General features: G+C 51.7%; 1 protein-coding gene across 1 annotated transcript in view; it reads left to right on the forward strand.

Annotated features, from left to right (window-relative positions):
• myo10l3 (myosin X, like 3) overlaps positions 1-24303 on the forward strand; it is a 383661-nt gene that overhangs the window by 353407 nt on the left and 5951 nt on the right. The window contains exons 34-39 of the mRNA XM_041201628.1: positions 473-596; positions 1503-1800; positions 2602-2809; positions 3478-3614; positions 10585-10705; positions 19893-20333. Coding sequence (XP_041057562.1) covers positions 473-596; positions 1503-1800; positions 2602-2809; positions 3478-3614; positions 10585-10705; positions 19893-20333 — 1329 coding nt within the window. The remainder of the gene's footprint in view (positions 1-472; positions 597-1502; positions 1801-2601; positions 2810-3477; positions 3615-10584; positions 10706-19892; positions 20334-24303) is intronic.

Below are 24303 nucleotides of genomic sequence, written 5' to 3' on the forward strand. Positions count from 1 at the left end.
TTGGGTAGGAGTCACATGTAGGCTAGACTGGGTAAGTCTGGCAGATTATCTTCCCTAAAGGACATTTGTGAACCAGATGGGTGTTTACAACAATCGATGATAGTTTCATGGTCACCGTTATTGAGACTTGCTTTCAATTCCAGATTGATTAATTGAATTTAAGTTCCAGCAGCAGCCGTGGTGGGATTTGAATCCATTGAGCTTGAGCCTCTGGATTTCTCGTCTAGTAATATTAACACTATACCACTGTCACCCCCTGTGTGACCCTGTCTCATAGTCAGGAACAGTTTATTGGCTTTGGGATGAGTTTTGGGTGTGTAATGCTGGCTCAGTGTTGTGTGTTCCAGGTTGGGGCATAGTTTGCTTTATTGAATGTGTTAATGGAACTTGGGGTGGTCCCGTCTCCAGAACATTTCACTCTGCCATCTGTTTTTTATTTCAACCTAAGAGCAAATTTGTTTTTATCTTTTAGGAAAACAGTGTGAATTCGGAGATTGTGGAACAGACATACAGAAGGAACCCAATCCTACGTTATACCCAACATCCACTGCACTCCCCACTCCTGCCGTTACTATATGGGGATATTAACCTAAATGGTGAGTAACTGCTTGACACCTCTTCAATTCTCTTCATAAATCTTGCAGAAGACAGTTATTGTGGTCGTAGAGAATGGATGCGTAAAGACATAGACTCTTTCAGCACAGGAGGAGGCCATTCAGCCCATCGTACCTGTGCTGGCTCTTTGAAATAGTTACCCAATTAGTCCCACTCCCTTTGCTCTTTCCCCAGAGCTATGCACATTTCTCCTTTTCAAATATTTATCCAATTCCTCCTCCTCCTCCCCTCAACTCCTCCCTCCCCTTTTCCCAATCTCTCCACTCTCATCCTTATCCCCTGCTGCTTCTCTCTACTCTGCATTCCTAAACTCTTTTTCTCCACTCCTCCCTCCTTCCCTCTCTCCTCTCCTCTCCTCCTCCCTTCCTTTGGGTTAAGGGGTGTTGGGGGTGTGGGGTGTGAGGGCTGGGGGCTCTCAGTAAAGCTGCTATAATTAGCCTTAGAGTTGCTGGATTAACAATAGGAAAAGTGACAGCAGCTCTCGTCATCCACCCCCTCACACCATCCATCCCCCCACCCCCCCGGGGCCGTCCACCCACTAATCCCCCACACCTCCTCTCCCCCTCTACTCCCCCAGGGGCCCTCTTCACCCACAGACCCCACAGACCCCTCAGGTGGAATGTTTGGACAAACAGCTGCTGAATATGGGACACTTGGGCTTGGGGGTTATGCCTACCCAGCCGAATAGCCAGCCAAGTTCATGCTAGAAGAAATGTGATTTTGGGGTGGGGTGAAGGAGGGGTTATTGCTCAGGGAGAGGTTGAGCCCTCAGAGGGACGAATAGATTCTAGGAATGGAGCTCCAGAGAGATATATCTCTGAGGAGCTGAGGGAATGTGGTGTAGACAGCAGACTAATGTCTTGTCTTCCTGTCCCCCTCGGTTCTAGTGCAAAAGGAAAAAGGATACACGAGTCTGCAGGACGAGGCTGTCAGGATCTTCAATTCACTGCAGGAGCTGGAGGCCATTTCCGATCCCATTCCCATTATTCAGGGAATTCTCCAAACCTGCCAGGATCTGAAGTCACTACGGGATGAGGTTTACTGTCAGCTGATCAAACAAACCAACCATGTGCCTCATCCGAATAGCACAGGGAATCTGCACCACTGCCAGCTGCTCAGCTGCATGAGCTGCACCTTCCTTCCCAGCCGCTCCATTCTTCGCTACCTCAAGTTCCACTTGAAGAGGTTTGAGTGACAGCTGCCAATTGCTTGCCCATAATCCCGCAGTCCCTCATCTGCCCCCCCTACCCTGACACCCAACTGGCTTACCTCTCCCCTCACTTACCTGCCCATTCACTCCCCGAATACCCATATTCCTCATCCTCACTTTATATGGATTTGGGCTGCAGTTTACAAGTTGTTATTCTGGGTGATTTAGTCTCTGAGTCAAGTTGGAAACTGGGCTGTAACATGTTGCAGGGTTTCTACAGTGAGACTGATGCACCTCATTATAATGGAGCCCGGGTGGGTGTGGCTGGGCGGTGTGAGGCCAGGCAGTGTCCCCGGGCGGTGTCCCTGGGCGGTGTCCCTGGGCGGGTGTCCCCGGGCGGGTGTCCCCGGGCAGTGTCCCTGGGCGGTGTCCCCGGGCGGGTGTCCCCGGGCAGTGTCCCCGGGCGGGTGTCCCCGGGCGGTGTCCCCGGGCGGGTGTCCCCGGGCGGTGTCCCTGGGCGGGTGTCCCCGGGCGGTGTCCCCGGGCGGGTGTCCCCGGGCAGTGTCCCCGGGCGGGTGTCCCCGGGCAGTGTCCCCGGGCGGGTGTCCCCGGGCAGTGTCCCTGGGCGGTGTCCCCGGGTGGGTGTCCCCGGGCGGTGTCCCCGGGTGGGTGTCCCCGGGCGGTGTCCCCGGGCGGGTGTCCCTGGGCAGTGTCCCCAGGCGGTGTCCTCTGCCCTGGCACTGGTGTCTCTCTGTTTCGAGTTACCCTGTCTGTTTTCTATTTGGATATCTGTTCATTTCAGAGCCTGAGGTAGTTTCTGCTGTGTTTTCCCACAGGATTAAAGAACAGTTCCCCGGAACTGAGTTAGAGAAATACGCCCACTTCATTAATGAATCCCTAAAGAAAACCAAAGCACGAGAGTTTGTGCCGTCCCAGGAGGAGATCCAGGCATTGATCAGCCGCCAGGAGATGGTGACCACTGTTTACTGTCACGGGGGAGGATCGTGTAAAATCACCATTAACTCACATACGACAGCTGGAGAGGTGAGGCACCCAGCAACTCACTAACCAATAGCAAACAGCAACAAGCAGTGCCAAAGTCAGCCTGTTTCCTCCAATCAGCAGCTTCAGGGAATTGGGGCAAAGTTCATTCCCTTTGCACCAAACCCAGCCACTCTGTCAAATCACTGAACCCCTCTCGGAGTGGGTTTTTCCTCACTGACATCCTTCCTGGGTTTGAGCGTTACTGATACCTTTTTTTTATTCATTCATGGGATGTGGGCATCACCCATCTGTAATTGCCCTTGATTAGCTGCCTTCTTGAACCATTGCAGTCCATGTGGTATAGGTTCCAGGCATTTAAGAGTCAACCACATTGCTGTGTGTCTGGAGTCACATGTAGACAGACCAGGTAAGGACGACAGATTTCCTTCCCTAAAGGACATTAGTGAACCAGATCAGTTTATACAACAATCAACAATGGTCATCATTAGACTTTTAATTCCAGATTTTTATTCAGTTCAAATTCCACCATCTGTCGTGGTGAAATTCGAACCTGGGTCCCCAGAACATTATCCCCTGGTCTCTGGATTACTAGTCCAATGACAATACCTCCCCATACTTCTTTTGGAGTGAGTGTTATTTTCTGATCCCCCTCTTGGGGTGGGTGGAGTGATGGTTGTTATGAACTGTTGCTTCTTTCTCTTGAACAGGTTGTGGAAAAGTTAATCCGAGGCCTGGCGATGGAGGACAGTCGCAATATGTTTGCCCTGTTTGAACATAGTGAGCATGGAGACAGGGCCATCGAGAGTAGGGTCATCGTCGCAGACATTCTGGCAAAATTCGAGAGGTGAGAATGTTTCAGTCAATGAACCAGACTCACCGATACTGAGGAAACCGGCCTCCAAATCCATAAATATCAGCTGGCGTTTGCTCAGTACAGAGGCAGGAGCAATGAGCAACCAGACATGTTGGGGAAATAAGTGAGAAAGGGGCAGGAGGAGATGGTGGGTGGAGGTCAGGCGGAGGGGGGAGTGAGGGAGGGTAGCAGTGGGATCACAGAATCACAGAGACTTATCAGCCATGATTGAATGGCAGAGCAGACTCAATGGGCCGAACGGCCTAATTTCTGCTCCTATATTTTATGGTCTTATAAGAGGCACTTCGGCCCATCAAGTCTGCACTAAGACATGAGAAACACCTGACCTACCTCCCTAATCCCATTTACCAACACTTGGCCCATACCCTTGAATGTTATGATGTGCCAAGTGGTCATGCAGGTGCTTTTTAAAGGATGTGAGGCAACCTGCCTCCAGCACCCACCCAGGCAGCGCATTCCAGAAAGTCACCACCCTCTGGGCGAAAAGGTTTTTCCTCACTTCCCCCCTAAACCTCCTGCCCCTCACCTTGAACTTATGTCCCCTCGTGACTGACCCTTCAACTAAGGGGAACAGCTGCTCCCTATCCACCCTGTCCATGCCCCTCATAATCTTGTACACCTCGATCAGGTCACCCCTCAGTCTTCTCTGCTCCAATGAAAACAACCCAAGTCTATCCAACCTCTCTTCATAACTTCAATGTTTCATCCCAGGCAACATCCTGGTGAATCTCCTCTTCACCCCCTCCAGTGTAATCACATCCTTCCTATAATGTGGCGACCAGAACTACACACAGTACTCCAGCTGTGGCCTCACCAAGGTTCTATACAACTCCAACATGACCTCCTTACTTTTGTAATCTATGCCTTGATTGATAAAGGCAAGTGTCCCATATGCCTTTTTCACCACCCCACTAACATGCCCCTCCACCTTCAGAGATCTATGGACACACACGCCAAGGTCCCTTTGTTCCTCAGAACTTCCTAGTGTCATGCCGTTCATTGAATACTTCCTTGTCAAATTACTCCTTCCAAAGTGTATCACCTCACACTTTTCAGGGTTAAATTCCATCTGCCACTTATCTGCCCATTTGACCATCCCATCTATGTCTTCCTGTAGGCAAAGACACTCAACCTCATAGTTAACCACCCGGCCAATCTTTGTGTCATCTGCAAACTTACTAATCCCAGCCCCCACATAGTCATCTATGTCCACTGCTTCCTGGATGTGGAGAACGTGGCCAAGAATGGAGTGGAATTTGCATTCATGTTCGAAAAGGTGGGAGCTCAACCTAGTCTCTCAGTAACGAATGGTAACCAACTGATTCTACTGACTGGTTCAGTAATAAACTAGTTGATGGGTTAGTGACCAGCAAATGATGGATTTGTTAAAGAGGCTAACTCGTGGATCATAACAGATTTTATATTAACAATATAAATATATGATATAAACGACGAATAATAGGGTCCCAGCACAGATCCCTGTGGTACGCCACTGGACACTGGCTTCTAGTCACTAAAGCATCCTTCTGTCATCACCCTCTGTCTCCTACAACTAAGCCAATTTTGAATCTACTTTATCAAATTACTCTGTATCCCATGTGCATTTGCCTTCTTTATGAGTCTCCCATGTGGGACCTTGTCAAAGGCTTTGCTGAAATCCATATAAACTTCAACTGCACTACCCTCATCTACACACCTGCTCACCTCCTCAAAAAATTCAATCACATTTGTTAGGCATGACCTCCCTCTGACAAAGCCATGCTGACTATCCCTGATCAAACCTTGCCTCTCTAAGTGGAGGTAGATACACTCCTTCAGAATTTTCTCCAATAGTTTCCCTACCACTGACCTACCACTGACGTGAGACACACTGGCCTGCAGTTCCCTGGTTTATCTCTACAACCCTTCTTAAATAGCGGAACCACACTAGCTGTTCTCCAGTCCTCAGGCACCTCACCTGTGGTCAGAAAGGAATGGGTGAAGATGGGAAGTGGAGAGGTGTGAGGGGTGAGGTGGGGAATGGGTGAAAGCAGTGGGTGTGAGGGGTGAGGGCAGAGGGTGTGGTGGGTAAGGGCAGAGGTGTGTGAGGGGAGTTGGGGATTGGATGAGGGCAGTGTGTTGTGTGGGGGGAAGTGAGGAATGGGTAAGGGCAGGGGGTGTGTGGGGGAGGGGGGGAGTGGGTGTGGGGAGTGGGTGTGGGGAGTGGGTGTGTGTGGGGGGAGGTGGGGAGTGGGTGTGGGGAGGGGGTGTGTGTGGGGGGAGGTGGGGAGTGGGTGTGGGGAGGAGCTGTGTGGGTGTGGGGAGTGGGTGTGGGGAGGGGGTGTGTGGGGGGAGGTGGGGAGTGGGTGTGGGGAGGAGCTGTGTGGGTGTGGGGAGTGGGTGTGGGGAGTGGGTGTGTGGGGGGAGGTGGGGAGTGGGTGTGAGGAGGAGCTGTGTGGGTGTGGGGAGTGGGTGTGGGGAGTGGGTGTGGGGAGGGGGTGTGTGGGGGGAGGGGGCTGTGTGGGGGGAGGGGGTGTGTGGGGGAGGTGGGGAGTGGGTGTGGGGAGGGGGTGTGTGGGGGGAGGTGGGGAGTGGGTGTGGGGACTGGGTGTGGGCAGGGGGTGTGTGGGGGGAGGTGGGGAGTGGGTGTGGGGAGTGGGTGTGGGGAGTGGGTGTGGGGAGTGGGTGTGGGGAGTGGGTGTGTGGGGGGAGGTGGGGAGTGGGTGTGGGGAGGGGGTTTGTGGGGGGAGGTGGGGAGTGGGTGTGGGGAGGAGCTGTGTGGGTGTGGGGAGGGGGTGTGGGGAGTGGGTGTGGGGAGTGGGTGTGGGGAGGGGGTGTGTGGGGGGAGGGTGTGTGTGTGGGGAGGGGGTGTGTGGGGGGAGGTGGGGAGTGGGTGTGGGGAGTGGGTGTGGGGAGGGGCTGTGTGGGGGGAGGTGGGGAGTGGGTGTGGGGAGTGGGTGTGGGGAGTGGGTGTGGGGAGTGGGTGTGGGGAGTGGGTGTGGGGAGTGGGTGTGGGGAGTGGGTGTGGGGAGGGGCTGTGTGGGGGGAGGTGGGGAGTGGGTGTGGGGAGTGGGTGTGGGGAGTGGGTGTGGGGAGTGGGTGTGGGGAGTGGGTGTGGGGAGGGGGTGTGTGGGGGGAGGTGGGGAGTGGGTGTGGGGAGGAGCTGTGTGGGTGTGGGGAGTGGGTGTGGGGAGGGGGTTTGTGGGGGGAGGGGGCTGTGTGTGGGGAGTGTGCGTGTGGGGGGAGGTGGGGAGTGGGTGTGGGGAGTGGGTGTGGGGAGTGTGTGTGTGGGGGGAGTGGGTGTGGGGAGGGGGTTTGTGGGGGGAGGTGGGGAGTGGGTGTGGGGAGGAGCTGTGTGGGTGTGGGGAGTGGGTGTGGGGAGGGGGTGTGTGGGGGGAGGGTGTGTGTGTGGGGAGGGGGTGTGTGGGGGGAGGTGGGGAGTGGGTGTGGGGAGTGTGTGTGGGGAGGGGGTGTGTGGGGGGAGGTGGGGAGTGGGTGTGGGGAGTGGGTGTGGGGGGAGGGGGTGTGTGGGGGGAGGGGGTGTGTGGGGGAGGTGGGGAGTGGGTGTGGGGAAGGGGTGTGTGGGGGGAGGTGGGGAGTGGGTGTGGGGAGTAGCTGTGTGGGTGTGGGGAGTGGGTGTGGGGAGGGGGTTTGTGGGGGGAGGGGGCTGTGTGGGGAGGGTGTGTGTGGGGGGAGGGGGCTGTGTGGGGAGGGTGTGTGTGGGGGGAGGGGGCTGTGTGGGGGGAGGGGGTGTGTGGGGGGAGGTGGGGAGTGGGTGTGGGGAGTGGGTGTGGGGAGTGGGTGTGGGGAGGGGGTGTGTGGGTGTGGGGAGTGGGTGTGGGGAGGGGGTTTGTGGGGGGAGTGGGTGTGGGGGGAGGGGGTGTGTGGGGGGAGGTGGGGAGTGGGTGTGGGGAGGAGCTGTGTGGGTGTGAGGAGTGGGTGTGGGGAGGGGGTGTGTGGAGTGGGTGTGGGGAGGGGGTGTGTGGGGGGAGGGGGTGTGTGGGGGAGGTGGGGAGTGGGTGTGGGGAGGGGGTTTGTGGGGGGAGGTGGGGAGTGGGTGTGGGGAGGAGCTGTGTGGGTGTGGGGAGTGGGTGTGGGGAGGGGGTGTGTGGGGGGAGGGTGTGTGTGTGGGGAGGGGGTGTGTGGGGGGAGGTGGGGAGTGGGTGTGGGGAGTGTGTGTGGGGAGGGGGTGTGTGGGGGGAGGTGGGGAGTGGGTGTGGGGAGTGGGTGTGGGGAGGGGGTGTGTGGGGGGAGGTGGGGAGTGGGTGTGGGGAGTGGGTGTGGGGAGGGGGTTTGTGGGGGGAGGGGGCTGTGTGTGGGGAGTGTGTGTGTGGGGGGAGGTGGGGAGTGGGTGTGGGGAGTGGGTGTGGGGAGTGTGTGTGTGGGGGGAGTGGGTGTGGGGAGGGGGTTTGTGGGGGGAGGTGGGGAGTGGGTGTGGGGAGTGGGTGTGGGGAGGGGGTGTGTGGGGGGAGGTGGGGAGTGGGTGTGGGGAGGAGCTGTGTGGGTGTGGGGAGTGGGTGTGGGGAGTGTGCGTGTGGGGGGAGGTGGGGAGTGGGTGTGGGGAGTGGGTGTGGGGAGTGTGTGTGTGGGGGGAGTGGGTGTGGGGAGGGGGTTTGTGGGGGGAGGTGGGGAGTGGGTGTGGGGAGGGGGTGTGTGGGGGGAGGTGGGGAGTGGGTGTGGGGAGTGGGTGTGGGGAGGGGGTGTGTGGGGGGAGGTGGGGAGTGGGTGTGGGGAGTGTGTGTGGGGAGGGGGTGTGTGGGGGGAGGTGGGGAGTGGGTGTGGGGAGTGGGTGTGGGGAGGAGCTGTGTGGGTGTGGGGAGTGGGTGTGGGGAGGGGGTGTGTGGGGGGAGGTGGGGAGTGGGTGTGGGGAGTGTGTGTGGGGAGGGGGTGTGTGGGGGGAGGTGGGGAGTGGGTGTGGGGAGTGGGTGTGGGGAGGGGGTGTGTGGGGGGAGGTGGGGAGTGGGTGTGGGGAGGAGCTGTGTGGGTGTGGGGAGGGGGTGTGTGGGGGGAGGTGGGGAGTGGGTGTGGGGAGTGGGTGTGGGGAGGGGGTTTGTGGGGGGAGGGGGCTGTGTGTGGGGAGTGTGCGTGTGGGGGGAGGTGGGGAGTGGGTGTGGGGAGTGGGTGTGGGGAGTGTGTGTGTGGGGGGAGTGGGTGTGGGGAGGGGGTTTGTGGGGGGAGGTGGGGAGTGGGTGTGGGGAGGGGGTGTGTGGGGGGAGGTGGGGAGTGGGTGTGGGGAGTGGGTGTGGGGAGGGGGTGTGTGGGGGGAGGTGGGGAGTGGGTGTGGGGAGTGTGTGTGGGGAGGGGGTGTGTGGGGGGAGGTGGGGAGTGGGTGTGGGGAGTGGGTGTGGGGAGGAGCTGTGTGGGTGTGGGGAGTGGGTGTGGGGAGGGGGTGTGTGGGGGGAGGTGGGGAGTGGGTGTGGGGAGTGTGTGTGGGGAGGGGGTGTGTGGGGGGAGGTGGGGAGTGGGTGTGGGGAGTGTGTGTGGGGAGGGGGTGTGTGGGGGGAGGTGGGGAGTGGGTGTGGGGAGTGGGTGTGGGGAGGGGGTGTGTGGGGGGAGGTGGGGAGTGGGTGTGGGGAGGAGCTGTGTGGGTGTGGGGAGTGGGTGTGGGGAGGGGGTGTGTGGGGGGAGGTGGGGAGTGGGTGTGGGGAGTGGGTGTGGGGAGGGGGTGTGTGGGGGGAGGTGGGGAGTGGGTGTGGGGAGGAGCTGTGTGGGTGTGGGGAGTGGGTGTGGGGAGGGGGTGTGTGGGGGGAGGTGGGGAGTGGGTGTGGGGAGTGGGTGTGGGGGGAGGGGGTGTGTGGGGGGAGGTGGGGAGTGGGTGTGGGGAGTGGGTGTGGGGGGAGGGGGTGTGTGGGGGAGGTGGGGAGTGGGTGTGGGGAGGGGGTGTGTGGGGGGAGGTGGGGAGTGGGTGTGGGGAGTAGCTGTGTGGGTGTGGGGAGTGGGTGTGGGGAGGGGGTTTGTGGGGGGAGGGGGCTGTGTGGGGAGGGTGTGTGTGGGGGGAGGGGGCTGTGTGGGGAGGGTGTGTGTGGGGGGAGGGGGCTGTGTGGGGGGAGGGGGTGTGTGGGGGGAGGTGGGGAGTGGGTGTGGGGAGTGGGTGTGGGGAGTGGGTGTGGGGAGGGGGTGTGTGGGTGTGGGGAGTGGGTGTGGGGAGGGGGTTTGTGGGGGGAGGAGGCTGTGTGGGGGGAGGGGGTGTGTGGGGGGAGGTGGGGAGTGGGTGTGGGGAGGAGCTGTGTGGGTGTGAGGAGTGGGTGTGGGGAGGGGGTGTGTGGAGTGGGTGTGGGGAGGGGGTGTGTGGGGGGAGGGGGTGTGTGGGGGAGGTGGGGAGTGGGTGTGGGGAGGGGGTTTGTGGGGGGAGGTGGGGAGTGGGTGTGGGGAGGAGCTGTGTGGGTGTGGGGAGTGGGTGTGGGGAGGGGGTGTGTGGGGGGAGGTGGGGAGTGGGTGTGGGGAGGAGCTGTGTGGGTGTGGGGAGTGGGTGTGGGGAGGGGGCTGTGTGGGGAGGGTGTGTGTGGGGGGAGTGGGTGTGGGGAGGGGGTGTGTGGGGGGAGGTGGGGAGTGGGTGTGGGGAGTGGGTGTGGGGAGGGGGTTTGTGGGGGGAGGTGGGGAGTGGGTGTGGGGAGGAGCTGTGTGGGTGTGGGGAGTGGGTGTGGGGAGGGGGTGTGTGGGGGGAGGTGGGGAGTGGGTGTGGGGAGGAGCTGTGTGGGTGTGGGGAGTGGGTGTGGGGAGGGGGTTTGTGGGGGGAGGGGGCTGTGTGGGGGGAGGGGGTGTGTGGGGGAGGTGGGGAGTGGGTGTGGGGAGGGGGTTTGTGGGGGGAGGTGGGGAGTGGGTGTGGGGAGGAGCTGTGTGGGTGTGGGGAGTGGGTGTGGGGAGGGGGTTTGTGGGGGGAGGGGGCTGTGTGGGGGGAGGGGGTGTGTGGGGGAGGTGGGGAGTAGTTGGTTTGGTGTTTAATGGGTGCTGTGCTCTCTAGGGTGATGATGAGTGCAGAGCGTGTGGACAGACTATGGGGCCTTTATTTCAAACTCTACTGCTTCCTGGATGTGGAGAATGTGGCCAAGAATGGAGTGGAATTTGCATTCATGTTCGAACAGGTGGGAGCTCAACCTAGTCTCTCAGGAACGAATGGTAACCAACTGATTCTACTGACTGGTTCAGTAATAAACTAGTTGATGGGTTAGTGACCAGCAAATGATGGATTTGTTAAACAGAGCAACTCATGGATCAGAACAGATTTTATATTAACAATAGAAATCTGAATGAATGAAATCTTTTCAGCTCCATTTGCTGTCGTTTCCCATTGGATCAACAGCTGTGTTCATACAAAGGATGGACCCCACTCCAACCCCACCCCTCCCACCCCACCCCTACCACTCCCCCTGTGGACACCACACCCCACACCCCCTGGACCAAATACCACCCCACACAATCCCATCCCACCCTCCACTCTCCCTGGACCAGACAGCACACCCCACACCCCCTGGACCAAACACCACCCCACACAATCTCACCCCACCCCTACCACTCTCCCTGGACCAAACACCACCCCACACAATCCCACCCCAGCCCTACCACTCTCCCTGGACCAGACCATTCTCCACACTAACTCCCCCCTCGGTTTTTCCATGCCCTTCCTGACTGTTTGCATCCAGGTGCTGCAGTCAGCAGCGAGGATTTCCCAGGCATCGACTCTAATTCCAGTCAACTTGAGATCTCGCTTGCAGATATCCTTGTACCACAGACGCTGGTAACCTGCTGGTGTCATGCTGATAGCAAGTTGACCACAGAGCATTACTCTGGGGATGTGGCCGTCATCCATTCGGCTCTCATGACCCAGCCGTTGGAATCACTGCTGACTTGAGAGGGCTGGGGATCCCTGCATGTTGGTGTACGTCCATGTTCAGCACTCTGTCCTGCCAGGAGATGCCCAATATTCATCTGAGGCAATGGAGGTGGAAGCTGTTCAACCACTTTTCTTGGCCTGTATGAGTTATCCATGCTCACTGCTGTAAAGCAGGTTGCTGAGAACACAAGCCTGGTACACAGAGCTTTGTATTTTTGGTTATTTTGCTGTTGTCCACGCTTGACTTCTCAACTTTGACACAACAGCTGCAGCCTTGGCAGTCCTGGTGCTGATTTCAGCATCAAGGGACAGGTTGCTAGTAATTATTGATCGAAGGAATGTGAAGCTGTTGGTGATGTTGATGGAAGGTGGAGTCTCTATGTTCTGGCCTGTAACTTTGGTTTTCCTGACATTGATTGTCAGTCCAGGCTCCTCAGGCCCAGGAGAACCGATCTACAAGCTGCTGCAAGTGAGCTTCAGTGTGGGATGGCAGCACAGGATCATCAGCCAACAGCAACACACTGACTAGGACATTACACACTTTGGTCTTGGCATGCAGTCTTGCCAAATTGAACACCTTACCATCAGCTCTAGTATGTACCTTCATTTGAGTTACTAAAAGCATGGAGAAGAATATGCTGAAGAGAGTTGATGCCAGGACACAGCCTCGATTTACCGCACTGCTGATCTAAAAGCTTCCGATGTTGCTCCATTGTAACTGATGGAACTGTGAATACTCTCATGGGAAGAAGAAATGATGCCCAGGAGTCCAGGCAGGCAGCCTATTTTCCAGAGCAGGTTAAAGAGTCCCTCTCTGCTGACAGGTGGAAGGCCTTGGTTAGCTCAAGCCAATGTAGAGTGGCCTGCACCTTCACAACACTCCCCTGTTACTGCCAAAGTGAGAAAATCATGTCCACCTACCAGCTCAGAAGCTGCATTCAAACTCAGGGTAGATGTGTGATGCAGGGTCTGCAACCTGGTCAGAGCAACGCAGGCCAAGACATCTCCCACAATACTTTTTAAAAAGTTTATTTCTTCTTGGGATGTGGGCATCACTGGCTAGGTCAGCATTTATTGCCCATCCCTAATTGCCCTTGACAGGGTGGTAGTGAGCTGCCTTCTTGAACCGCTGCAGTCCATGTGGTGTAGGTACACCCACAGTGGTGTGAGGGAGGGAGTTCCAGGATTTTGACCCAGCGACAGTGATATATTTCCAAGTCAGGATGGTTAGTGACTTGGAGGGGAACCTCCAGGTGGTGGTGTTCCCATGTGTGCTGCCCTTGTCCTTGAGATGGTTGTGGTCGTGGGTTAGGAAGGTGCTGTCAAAGGAGCCTTGGTGAATTCCTGCAGTGCATCTTGTAGATGGTACACACTGCTGTTACCGTGCGTTGGTGGTGGAGGGAGTGAATGTTTGTGGATGTGGTGCCACCCACCACCATAAGGAGATGCCTTGGTAATTGTTGGAATCACTGAGATCCCCTTTGTTTTTGTACAAGGTGACTATTTTTGCATCTCACACATCTTGAGGCACAAAAGCTCAGGGAGATGCTGCAGCAGTGCTGGTTTTCCACTTTTGATGATTTCAGGTGAAATGTCATTATTTCCTGAGGCTTTCGAATTGGAGACAGTCACCGGCCTTGTTGAGTTCGACTATGTTGGTCTTGCTGTCCAGCTGCTCCATGATGGGAATGTCTGGGATGGCACTGAGAGTTTGAAAGGATTTTTTGAAAACCTTGCCGATTCCCTCCTGCCCTATAATATTGGCCAAGCCTTGTAGGTGGTACCTGCCCTTGTGTTGAAGTCCCCTAGAAGGTACAGTCCCTTGGTGCTGGAATTCTGTTGATGGTAGCTTCAAGTGCTTCATAGAATCAATCCTTGACATCTGGGATGGACGTGAGTGTTGGGGCATGGATGTACATGAGGTTAACTGGGTCCACGCCATTTAATAATCGAAGAGTAAGGAGTCTCACGGACCCTTCTCTGGAAGGATCAATCATTGCCAGTAGAATTGTTTTTTACTGAGAAACCCTCTCCATACCCACATGTTGCCTCTTGGGTTCTCCCCTGCCAGAACATGTTGCATTTCTCTTTAAGGGATCTACTTGGAGGCAGCCTAGTCTCTTGAAGTCCAGCAATGTCTACATTGAGACTTGTAAGTTCTTTGTCAATCACGGCTGTCTTACATGCATCATCAATCGGCAGAAGGCTATCGGTAAGACCAAGACACATCGTCCTTTGTTAGGAACTAAAGTTAGTTTTAAGTGAGTTACATTTGTAATGGTGGGTGTTAGGAATAAGCTATAGCTTTTGTTTAAGTTTAATTTATATGTTTTATTTGTGAGTTAAAAGGGTGGAACCTGGGTGTAGTTTCATTTCGAGTTTTTCTCTGGGAGAATGTTGCCTGCAAGTATGTGGGTTCGTTTGTATACCTGCTTTTTTAATGAGGTTTTATGACGTTCAAAGCTGTGTTATCAAGGGGTTGGGGTAGTGGTTTCGGGAAGTTAAAACAAAGAAGAAAAACTGTGCTGTTGCCTAGCAACAGAAAACCTATAGAGAGATAGAGAGAAACAGTAAAGCAGTTTGAGTTCAGTTGGTCTGTAGATACCATAGGGTGAGGAAGCGGAACAGGAAAGAGAATTGCAGAGAGCAGATTTCCCAAAAGAACAGAAGTTCCAAAACTGGGTAGTGGGGACAGGAAAAGGTCCCAAGATAACAGCTAAGTCAAGGAACCGCGACAGGGAATCTGGAACAGATCTTGTTCAGTAAAGTTAAAGTAAGGAGCAGAGGAAAAGGCTCTGAATTAAAGAGAGAATGCTGCAGAGAGCAGAATCAAGGCAAATTGGGCTTGCGGGAAGCCAGAAGATCCAAGGAGACAACCAAGGGTCGGTGACACCTTACTACGGGCCTGTGAAGCAGTGGTGTTCTGTTGGCATGGCTGAGTATCTGAGAGAGAGAAAGCATGGAAGGTAGAAGCTTGAATGCACATGGTGACCCAGGGGAGAGGAACATCGCAAGGAGAGGTCAAAACCCTGGAGGTGGACCCTTGTGGAAGGCATCTGAAAGAAAGCATCATTTGGGAGAAGATAACAAAGTGAATTCTTCGAGAGATTGGAAACCCCCGTGTGAAAGATGGAGTCCAGTGAGACTGGTTGGCTCATGGTGTGACAAGCGTCTGGGGGAGTTGATACGAACAAGGAACTGGGAGGGCATTCAGCCCCTCGAGCGTGCTCTGCCATTTAGTAAGATCATTGCTGATCTGATCGAAACCTGAAATCTGCATCCCGCCCATCCACATAACCTATCACCTCCTTGCTTACCAAGAATCTATCCACCTCTGCCTTAAAAATATTCAAAGACTTTGCTTCCATCACCTTTTCAGGAAGGGAGTTCCAAAGGCTCAAGACCCTCTGAGTGAAAAAAATTCTCCTCATGGGCGACCACTTATTTTTAAACAGTGACCTCTAGTCCTAGATTCTCCCACAAGAGGAAACATCCTCTCCACATCCACCCTGTCAAGACCCCTCAGAATCTTAAAGGTTTCAATCAAGTCACCTCTTACTCTTCTAAACTCCAGCTGTTACAAGCCTAGTCTGTCCAACCTTTCCTCGTAAGACAGTCCATCCATTCCAGGTATAAGTCTAGTAAACCTTCTCTGAACTGCTTCCAAAGCATTTACATCCTTCCTTAAAAAAGGTGAGCAACACTCTATACAGTACTCCAAATGTGTTCTTACTAGTGCCCTGTACAACTGAAGCATAACCTCCCTACTTTTATATTCAGTTCACCTCACAATAAATGATAACATTCTATTAGCTTTCCTAATTACTTCTGTACCTGCATACTAGCCTTTTGTGATTCATGCACTAGGACACCCAGATCCCTCTGCACCTCAGAGCTCCGCAATCTCTCACCACTGAGATGAGGAGAAATTTCTTCACCCTGAGAGTGGTGAGCCTGTGGAATTCGTTACCACAGAAAGTAGTTGAGACCAAAACACCGTATGTTTTCAAGAAGGAGTTAGAGATAGCTCTTGGGGCGAAAGGAATCAGAGAGTATGGGGAGAAAGTGGGAGCAGGCTATTGAGTTGGATGAGGAGCCATGATCATAATGAATGGTGGAGCAGGCTCAAAGGGCCGAATGGCCTACTCCTGCTCCTAGTTTCTATGTTTCTATAATATGCTTCTTTTTTATTCTTCCTTCCAAAATGGACAATTTCACATTTTCCCACATTATACTCCATTTGCCAGATCTTCACCCATTCACTTAACCCTATATATATCTGTTTGTAGCTTCCTTATGTCCCCTTCACAACTTAATTTCCTACCTATCTTTGTGTTATCAGCAAATTTGGCAACCATCCCTTCAGTCCCTTCAACAAGTCATTTATGTAAATGGTAAACAGTTGAGGTCCCAGTACTGATCCCTGTGACACACCACTCATTACATTTTGCCAACCTGGAAAAGACCCATTTGTGCCTACTCTGCTTCCTGTTAGCTGGCCGATCTTCTATCCATGGCAATATGTTACCCCCTATAACATGAATCGTTATTTTCCACAATAACCTTTGATGTGGCACTTTATCAAATGCATTCTAGAAATCTAAGTACTGTACATTCACTGGTTCCTCTTTATCCACAGCACATGTTATTTCTTTAAAGAACTCCAATAAGTTGGTTAAACACGATTCCCCTTTCACAAAACCATGTTGACTCTGCCTGATGACCTTGAGATTACCCAATTGCCCTATTATAACTTCTTTAATAATAGTTTCTGACATTTTCCCTATGACAGATGTTAAGCTAACTGGCCTGAAGTTTCCCACTTTTTGTCTTCCTCCCTTTTTGAATAAAGGAGTTACATTTTCTATCTTCCAACCTAACAGGACTTTCCCCGAATCTAGGGAGTTTTGGAAAATTAAACTCAATGCATCAACTATCTCACTCAGCACTTCTTTTAAGACCCTAGGATGAAGTCCATCAGGACCCGGGCTCTTGTCAGCCGCAGCTCCAACAATTTACTCAGTACCGCTTCGCTAGTGATTTTCCTGATTTCCTTCCCCACCTCCAATTCCTGGTTTCTAGCTGCATCTGGAATGTTACTTGTCCATCTCTTAGACTTTTTCTTACTCGTTGGAATGCATCTATTCTGTGCATTCTGAAATATTTCCTTAAATATTAGTCACTGCATCTCTAATGACTTTTCCTTTAATCTAATTTGCCAATTTAGTTTAGCCAGCTATGCTTTCATGCCTTCATAATTGCCGTTATTTAAGTTAAAAACATAGTCTCAGACCCACACTTCTCGCCCTCAAATTGAATGTAAAATTCAGTCATATTATGGTTGCTTCACTATGGGGTACCTTCACTATGAGATTATTAATTATCCCCATCTCATTGCACAATACCAGGTCTAGTATAGCCTGCTGTCTTGCTGGCTCCAGAACATGCTGTTCTAAGAAACTATTCTGAAAACATACAATGTACTTCTCATCTAGGCTATCTTTGCTCATCTAACTTTTCCAGTTTATATGTAAATTAAAATCTCCCATGATTATTGCCGTGCCTGACAAGCTCCCATTATTTCTTCCTTTATGCTCCATCCTAACATGTGGTTACTATTAGGGGCCTGTACACGGCTCCCAGAAGTGACTTCTTGCCTTTATCATTTCTCATCCCTACCCAAACCGTTTCTACATCCACGTTTCCTGAACTTAAGCCATCCCTCTCTATTGTAATAATACCATCATTAACTAACAGTGCCATCCCTCCACTTTTTCGTCACTTCCTGTCCTTCCTAAATATCCTGTATCCTTCAATAGGTCCCAATCCATGTTCTCCTGCAGCCATGTCTCCGTAATGGCTATCAAATCGTAATTGTTTATTTCTATGTGCGCTCTCAGTTCATCTGTTTTGATTTGAATGCTTCGTGCATTCAGATACAGAGCTTTAACTTTTACCCTATTATTCTTTATATAACCTCTAGCTTCATCTGTTGATTTATTGTTAGATCTGTACTCTATCCCTTCCTGTCACAGTCTGTTTTTCATTTTCCGTAATAATACCTTTTTCTTTTGCCTTGTCTCTGATCTTTGATTTACCACATCTTTCCAAATTTGATCCGTTGTCCCGATGATTTAGTTTAAAACCTTCTCTTCCTCCCTAGTTACGTGGCTCGCTAGAACACTGCTCCCAGCACGGTTCAGGTGTAGACTGTCCCAACGCTACAGATCCCACTTCCCCAGTACTGGTGTCAGTTCCCCACAAATTGAAACCCATTTCTCCCACACCAGGCTTTGAGACACGCATTCATTTCCCTCATCTGATTTGTCCTATGCCAATTTGCATGTGGCTCAGGTAATAATCCAGAGATTATGACCTTTGATGTTCTGCTTCTTAATTTGGTGCCCTGGTCCTCATACCGACTATGCAGAACCTCCTTGTTTGTCCTACCTCTGTCGTTGGTACCTACATGGAACACAACAACTGGGTCCTCCCACTCCCACTGCAAGTTCCTCTCCAGCCCTGAGCAGATGTCCCACACCCTGGCACCAGGCAGGCAACACAGCCTCCTGGACCCACGCTCTTTGCTACAGGGAATAGTGTCAATCACTCTGACTATATAATCCACTACTATCGCTATGTTCCTTTTTGCTTCCCCCACTTGGATGGCTTCCTGTACCACTGTGCCATGGTCAGTTTGCTCATCCACCCTGCAGCCCCCACTCTCAACCAAACGAGCTGAGAGAACATCAAACCCTTTGAACAATTATAAAGGCTGAGACTCGTGCGCACCTGCCCTCCTCAGTCCCCTTACCTACCTCACTTTATAGGCATACTCTCCTGTCCCTGACCACTGACCAAAACAGAAGACCCTGTCTTAAGAGGTGTGACTGCCTCCTGGTACAAAGCATCCAGGTAATTTTCCCTGTCCCTGATGCGTCACAGAGTCTCTAGTTCAGCCTCCAGCTCATAAACTCTGAGCTGAAACTGCTCAAACTTCACACACTTACTGCAGACGTGTTTGTCCTGGATCAAACTGGCATCCAGGAGCTCCCACATGCTGCAGCTGTGACACATCACCTGTCCTGACATTATTAATGTGTTCTAATTAACTATTTAATTGTTTTGTTCAATTATATATTTTACTTCTGTGTTTATATATTTTATTAACTTACTACAAGTTGCTAGACTCTTGAATCATAGGAATAGAGTAAACCTTCGTCACTTACCAGATACTCACCAAATAACTAGTTTCTTCTCCTGCAGCAGAGTACAACCACTTCCTGAAGGCTGAGAAAGTTAGTATTTTCCACAATAACCTTTGATGTGGCACTTTATGAAATGCCTTCTGGAAATCTAAGTACAGTATATCCACCGGTTCCCCTTTATCCACAACACATGTTACTTCCTCAAAGAACTCCAATAAGTTGGTTAAACATGATTTCCATTTCACAAAACCATGATTACTCTGTTTGATTATCTTGAACTTGTCCAAGTGCCCTGCTATAGCTTCTTTAATAATAGCTTCTAACATTTTCCTGATGACAGATGTTAAGCTAACTGGCCTGTAGTTTCCTGTTATCTGTCTCCCTCCCTTTTTGAATAATGGAGCTACATTTGATGAGAGGTCCATAACATCTGTTTGGGTGGCACCTGTCGCTTGGTTTCAGCATGTAGTATGCATGACCACAGGTCGCCTATTGGTTTACATGGCCTGTGTACTTACTGTGAACCTTAGGATATAAGATAGCTTTTTTAACTTGTATTAACCTTACGAATCTGCATATATCTGTTAAGGTATAGTTATGGTGAAGGAGCATTGCAATATAATTCATCTTGTTTAATATATGTTTTATTCTTTTGTTAAAAGTTCATCAGATGACTCCTGTGACTCTGTTCAGTAGCTGCCCTCCATGTTGCTAAACAAAAAATAAAAGTTAGGATCTATCAAGCCAGGTTCCACCCTGAGATCCAACTTCTCCAACCACTTCCAGTGGTAACATCAGCTGGGAATCATAACACCTCACATTCCAGCTTGCAATGTCAAAGCCTGGTGTCTTCTTTGTGTAGATTATCAACTCACCTATTAAGAGATGACTCTCTAAGCTCCAAGCACCCACTGAAGCAAGCAAGTCATACTGGGACAGCACCTAACTGACTCAGGGCTGCCCAGCTTGGGGCAGCTTTCCAATGTGAGGCAATATTTCTCTCAATGTCAGAGTGACTGGAGAGAAACCGCCCCTTGGTTCAGGAAGGGAGAGAGGGTTAATCAGTTAACCAATCACCAGTTAGTCAAACATCAAACTCTTTGGGGTTGAGCTTAATGGAGCAGTCATTGTTACATTGGAGATTTGGGGGTCATTATTAGGGTGGAGCTTCTGGCCAGTCATTATTGCAGTTGTCATGAGTTACTGGACTTTGTGTTTCTCTTTAACCAGGCCCATGAATGTTTGCTGAGTGGACATTTCCCTGCACCAGAAGACACCCTCCAGCTTTTAGCATCTTTGAGATTGCAATACATCTATGGAGACTACAACAAGGGCTCCTTGAATCTCCAGGAAGTTTATCCAGTCTCCAAGCTGAGGAACAAAATCTTCCAATCCACAAAATTCAACTCCCAGACCCTGGAGAAGAGGAGGACGAGTTTCTTGGAGGGGACATTGCGCCTTAGCCTTCGTACAGGCTCGGTGAAGAAACAGAAGATGGAAGAAGAGCAAATGCTGGAGATGTGGCTGAAAGAAGAGCTGTCGGCTACTCGCACAAGCATCGTGGACAAGTGGAAGAGGCTCCGGGGGATGAAGCAGCAGCAAGCCATGCTGAGGTACATGGCAATTATCATGGAATGGCCAGGATATGGTTCAACTCTCTTTGACGTTGAGGTATGTTGGACTGGGTTTTCACCTGGATTTTCTACGTACAGTTTACTCTTAATTCCATAATCCTCGCTTTGCTCCAGAACATATCAGTTCCGAGTATCTCACATAGCCCACCTCACTTTATCTTCAACGCGTTTAAGGGATTTCTTGCAAGTAACTACAACCTCTTTCTCTATCTCTCACTAGCAAATCAAACCTAACTTGAGGCTTTTCAGTGAGTTTAGAAGCAGTGTGACTGATATTACTGGGTTTGGATAGTCTGATGAGGTTACTAGTGTTCCCCCCCATCTCCCCTCTTACCTATTATCCTTCCCCCAATTATCCTCCCCACCTCCTTGCCCATCATGCTCCCTATCCTCTTTCCTTTGTTCTTCCCCCATTTCCTGCTCTATTTTTTTCCCTCTTCCCCAACCCACCCCGCACAGGTGCTAATGGCTTTTGATTGGTTCTAACATGTGCAAATGCTCTTTGATTGGTTCCTATAGGTGCTAATATCCATTGATTGGTTTCTGCAGGTGCAAATGTGCTTTGGTTCTAAAAGGTGCTGATGTCTGTTGATTAGTTTCTGCGGGTGCTAATGCCCTTTGATTGTTTTGTATGGGGGCTAATACCCTTTGAATGACTTCTGCAGGTGCTAATGCCCTTGGATTGGTTCCTATGGGTGCTGATGCCCTTTGATTGGTTTCTCCTGCTGTTAATACCCTTTGTTTGGTTTCTGGAGGAGCTAATGTGCTCATATTTCCAAGTCAGGATGATGAGTGACTTGGAGGGGAACTTCCAGGTGGTGGTGTTCACATCTATATGCTTCCCTTGTCCCTCTAGAAGTTAGTGGTCATGGGTTTGGAAGGTGCTGTCGAAGGAGCCTTGGTGAATCCCTGCAGTGCACCTTGTAGGTGGTATACACTGCTGTTACTGTGCTTTGGTGATGAAGGGAGTGAATGTTTGTGGATGTAGTGCCAATCACTGGGCTGCTTTGTCCTGGACGATGTCAAGCTTCTTGAGTGTTGTGGGAGCTGCACTCGTCCAGGCAAGTGGGGAGTATTCCATCACACCTCTGACTTGTGCCTTATGGATGGTGGACAGGCTTTGGGGAGTCAGGAGGTGAGTTACTCGTCACAAGGTTCCTAGCCTCTGACCTGCTCTTGTAGCCACAGTATTTATACGGCTAGTCCAGTTCAGTTTCGGGTCAATGGTAACCCCCAGGATGTTGATAGTGGGGGATTCAGTGATGGTAATGCCATTGAATGTCAAGATGTGATGGTTAGATTCTCTCTTGTTGGAGATGGTCATTGCCTGACACTTGTGTGGCACAAATGTTACTTGCCACTTGTCAGCCCAAGCCTGGATATTGTCCATGTCTTGCTGCATTTGGACATGGACTGCTTCGGTATCTGAGGAGTCATGAAGGTGCTGAACATTATGCAATGAGCAGCGAAAATCCCCACTTCTGATCTTATGATGGAAGGAAGGTCATTGATGAAGCAGCTGAAGATGGTTGGGCCGAGGACAATACCCTGAGGAACTCCTGCAGTGGAGCTGAGATGACTGACCTCCAACAACCACAACCATCTTCCTTTGTGCTAGGTATGACTCCAACCAGTGGAGAGTTTTCCCCCGATTCCAATTGACTCCAGTTTTGCTAGGGCTCCTTGATGCCACACTCGGTCAAATGCTGCCTTGATGTCAAAGGCAGTCACTCTCACCTCACCTCGGGACTTCAGCTCTTTTGTCCATGTTTGAACCAAGGCTGTAATGAGGTCAGAAGCTGAGTGGCCCTGGTGGAACCCAAACTAAGTGTCAGCGAGCAGGTTATTGCTAAGCAAGTGCCACTTGATAGCACTGTTAATGACCCCTTCCATCACTTTACTGATGGTCGAGAGTAAATTAATGGGGTGGTAATTGGCTGGTTTGGATTTGCCCTGCTTTTTGTGTACAGGACATACCTGGGCAATTTTCTACATAGCTGGGTAGATGCCAGTGTTGTGCAGTGGTTTCTCCTACCAATACTGTCATGGACAGATGCATCTGTGACAGGCAGGTTGGTGAGGATGAGGTCATGTATGTTTCTCCCTCTTGTTGGCTCCCTCACCACCTGCTGCAGACCCAGTCTAGCAGCTATGTCCTTTAGGATGTGGCCAGCTTGGTCAGTGATGGTGCTGGTCCTGGAACAGCTTGGCTAGGTGCATGGCAAATTCTGAAGCACAAGTCTTCAGTACTATTGCTGGAATATTGTCAGGGCCCATAGCCTTTTCAGTATCCAGTGCCTTCAGCCACTTCTTGATATCATGTGGAGTGAATTGAATTGGCTGAAGACTGGCATCTGTGACGCTGGGGACCTCTGGAGGAGGCCGAGATGGATCATCCACTCTGCACTTCTGACTCAAGATTGTTGCAAATGCTTCAGCCTTATCTTGTGCACTGCTGTGCTGGGCCCCTCTATCATTGAGGATGGGGGTATTTGTGGAGCGTCCTCCTCCAGTGAGTTGTTTAATTGTCCACCACCATTCACAACTGGATGTGGCAGGACTGCAGAGCTTAGATCTGAACCGTTGGTTGTGAGATTGCTTGGCTCTGCCTATCAATTGCTGCTTATTCTGTCTGGCATGCAAGTAGTCCTGTGTTGTAGCTTCACCAGGTTGACACCTCATTTTGGGGTATGCCTAGTGCTGCTCCTGGCATGCCCTCCTGCACTCATCATTGATCCAGGGTTGATCCCCTGGTTTGGTGGCAATGGTAGAGTGGGGGGTATGCTGGGTCATGAGGTTCAAGTACAATTCTGCTGCTGCTTATGGTTGACCAGTCTTGAGTTGCTAAATCTGTTCGAAATCTATCCCATTTAGTACCGTGGTAGTGCCACACAACACAATGGAGGGTATCCTCAATGTGAAGATGGGACTTTGTCTCCACAATCACTGTGCAGTGGTTTCCCCTATCAATACTGTCATGGACAGATGCATCTGTGACAGGCAGGTTGGTGAGGATGAGGTCATGTATGTTTCTCCCTCTTGTTGGTTCCCTCACCACCTGCCGCAGACCCAGTCTAGCAGCTATGTCCTTTAGGATGTGGCCAACTCGGTCAGTGGTGGTGCTATCGAACCACTTTTGGTGATGGACATTGAAGTCCCCCACCCAGAGTACATTCTGTACCTTTGCCACCCTCAGTGCTCCCTCCAAGTGATGTTCAACATGGAGGAGGCACTGATTCATCAGCTGAGGGAGGGCGGGACGTGGTAATCAGCAGGAGGTTTACTTGCCCATGTTTGACCTGATGCCATGAGACTTCATGGGGTCCAGAGTCAATGTTGAGGATTCCCAGGGCAACTCCCTCCTGACTGTATACCACTGTGCTGCCACCTCTGCTGGGTCTGTCCTGCCGGGGGGACAGGACATACCCAGGGATGGTGATGGCGGTATGGGATATTGTCTGTAAGGTATGATTCCGTGAGGATGACTATGTCAGCCTGTTGCTTGACTAGTCTGTGAGACGGCTCTCCCAATTTTGGCACTAGCCCCCAGATGTTAGTAAGGAGGAATTTGCAGGGTTCACAGGACTGAGTTTGCTATTATCATTTCTATGTCTAGGTCGATTCCAGGTGGTCTGTCCGGTTTCACTCCTTTTAGTAGTTTGTTACAACTGAATGGCTTGCTAGGCCACCTCAGAGGGCAGTTAAGAGTCAAGAATTAAGGATGGCAGATTTTCTTCCTTAAAGGGCATTAGTGAACCAGATGAATTTTTACAACAATCGTTTCATGGTCAACATCAGACTTTTAACTCCATACTTTTATTGAATTGAAATTCCACCATCTGCCATGGCGGGATTCGAACTCGGGTCCCAGAAGAATTACCCTGCGTCTTCGGATTACTAGTCCAGTGACAATACCACCAAGCCACCTTTGGGTGCTAATGCCCTTTGATTGGTTTCTGTGAATGCTAATGACCTTTGATTGGTTTCTGCAGGTACTAATGTCCTTT

Source organism: Carcharodon carcharias, chromosome 12, assembly GCF_017639515.1.
Source record: "Carcharodon carcharias isolate sCarCar2 chromosome 12, sCarCar2.pri, whole genome shotgun sequence".
Classification (NCBI taxonomy): Eukaryota; Metazoa; Chordata; class Chondrichthyes; order Lamniformes; family Lamnidae; genus Carcharodon; species Carcharodon carcharias.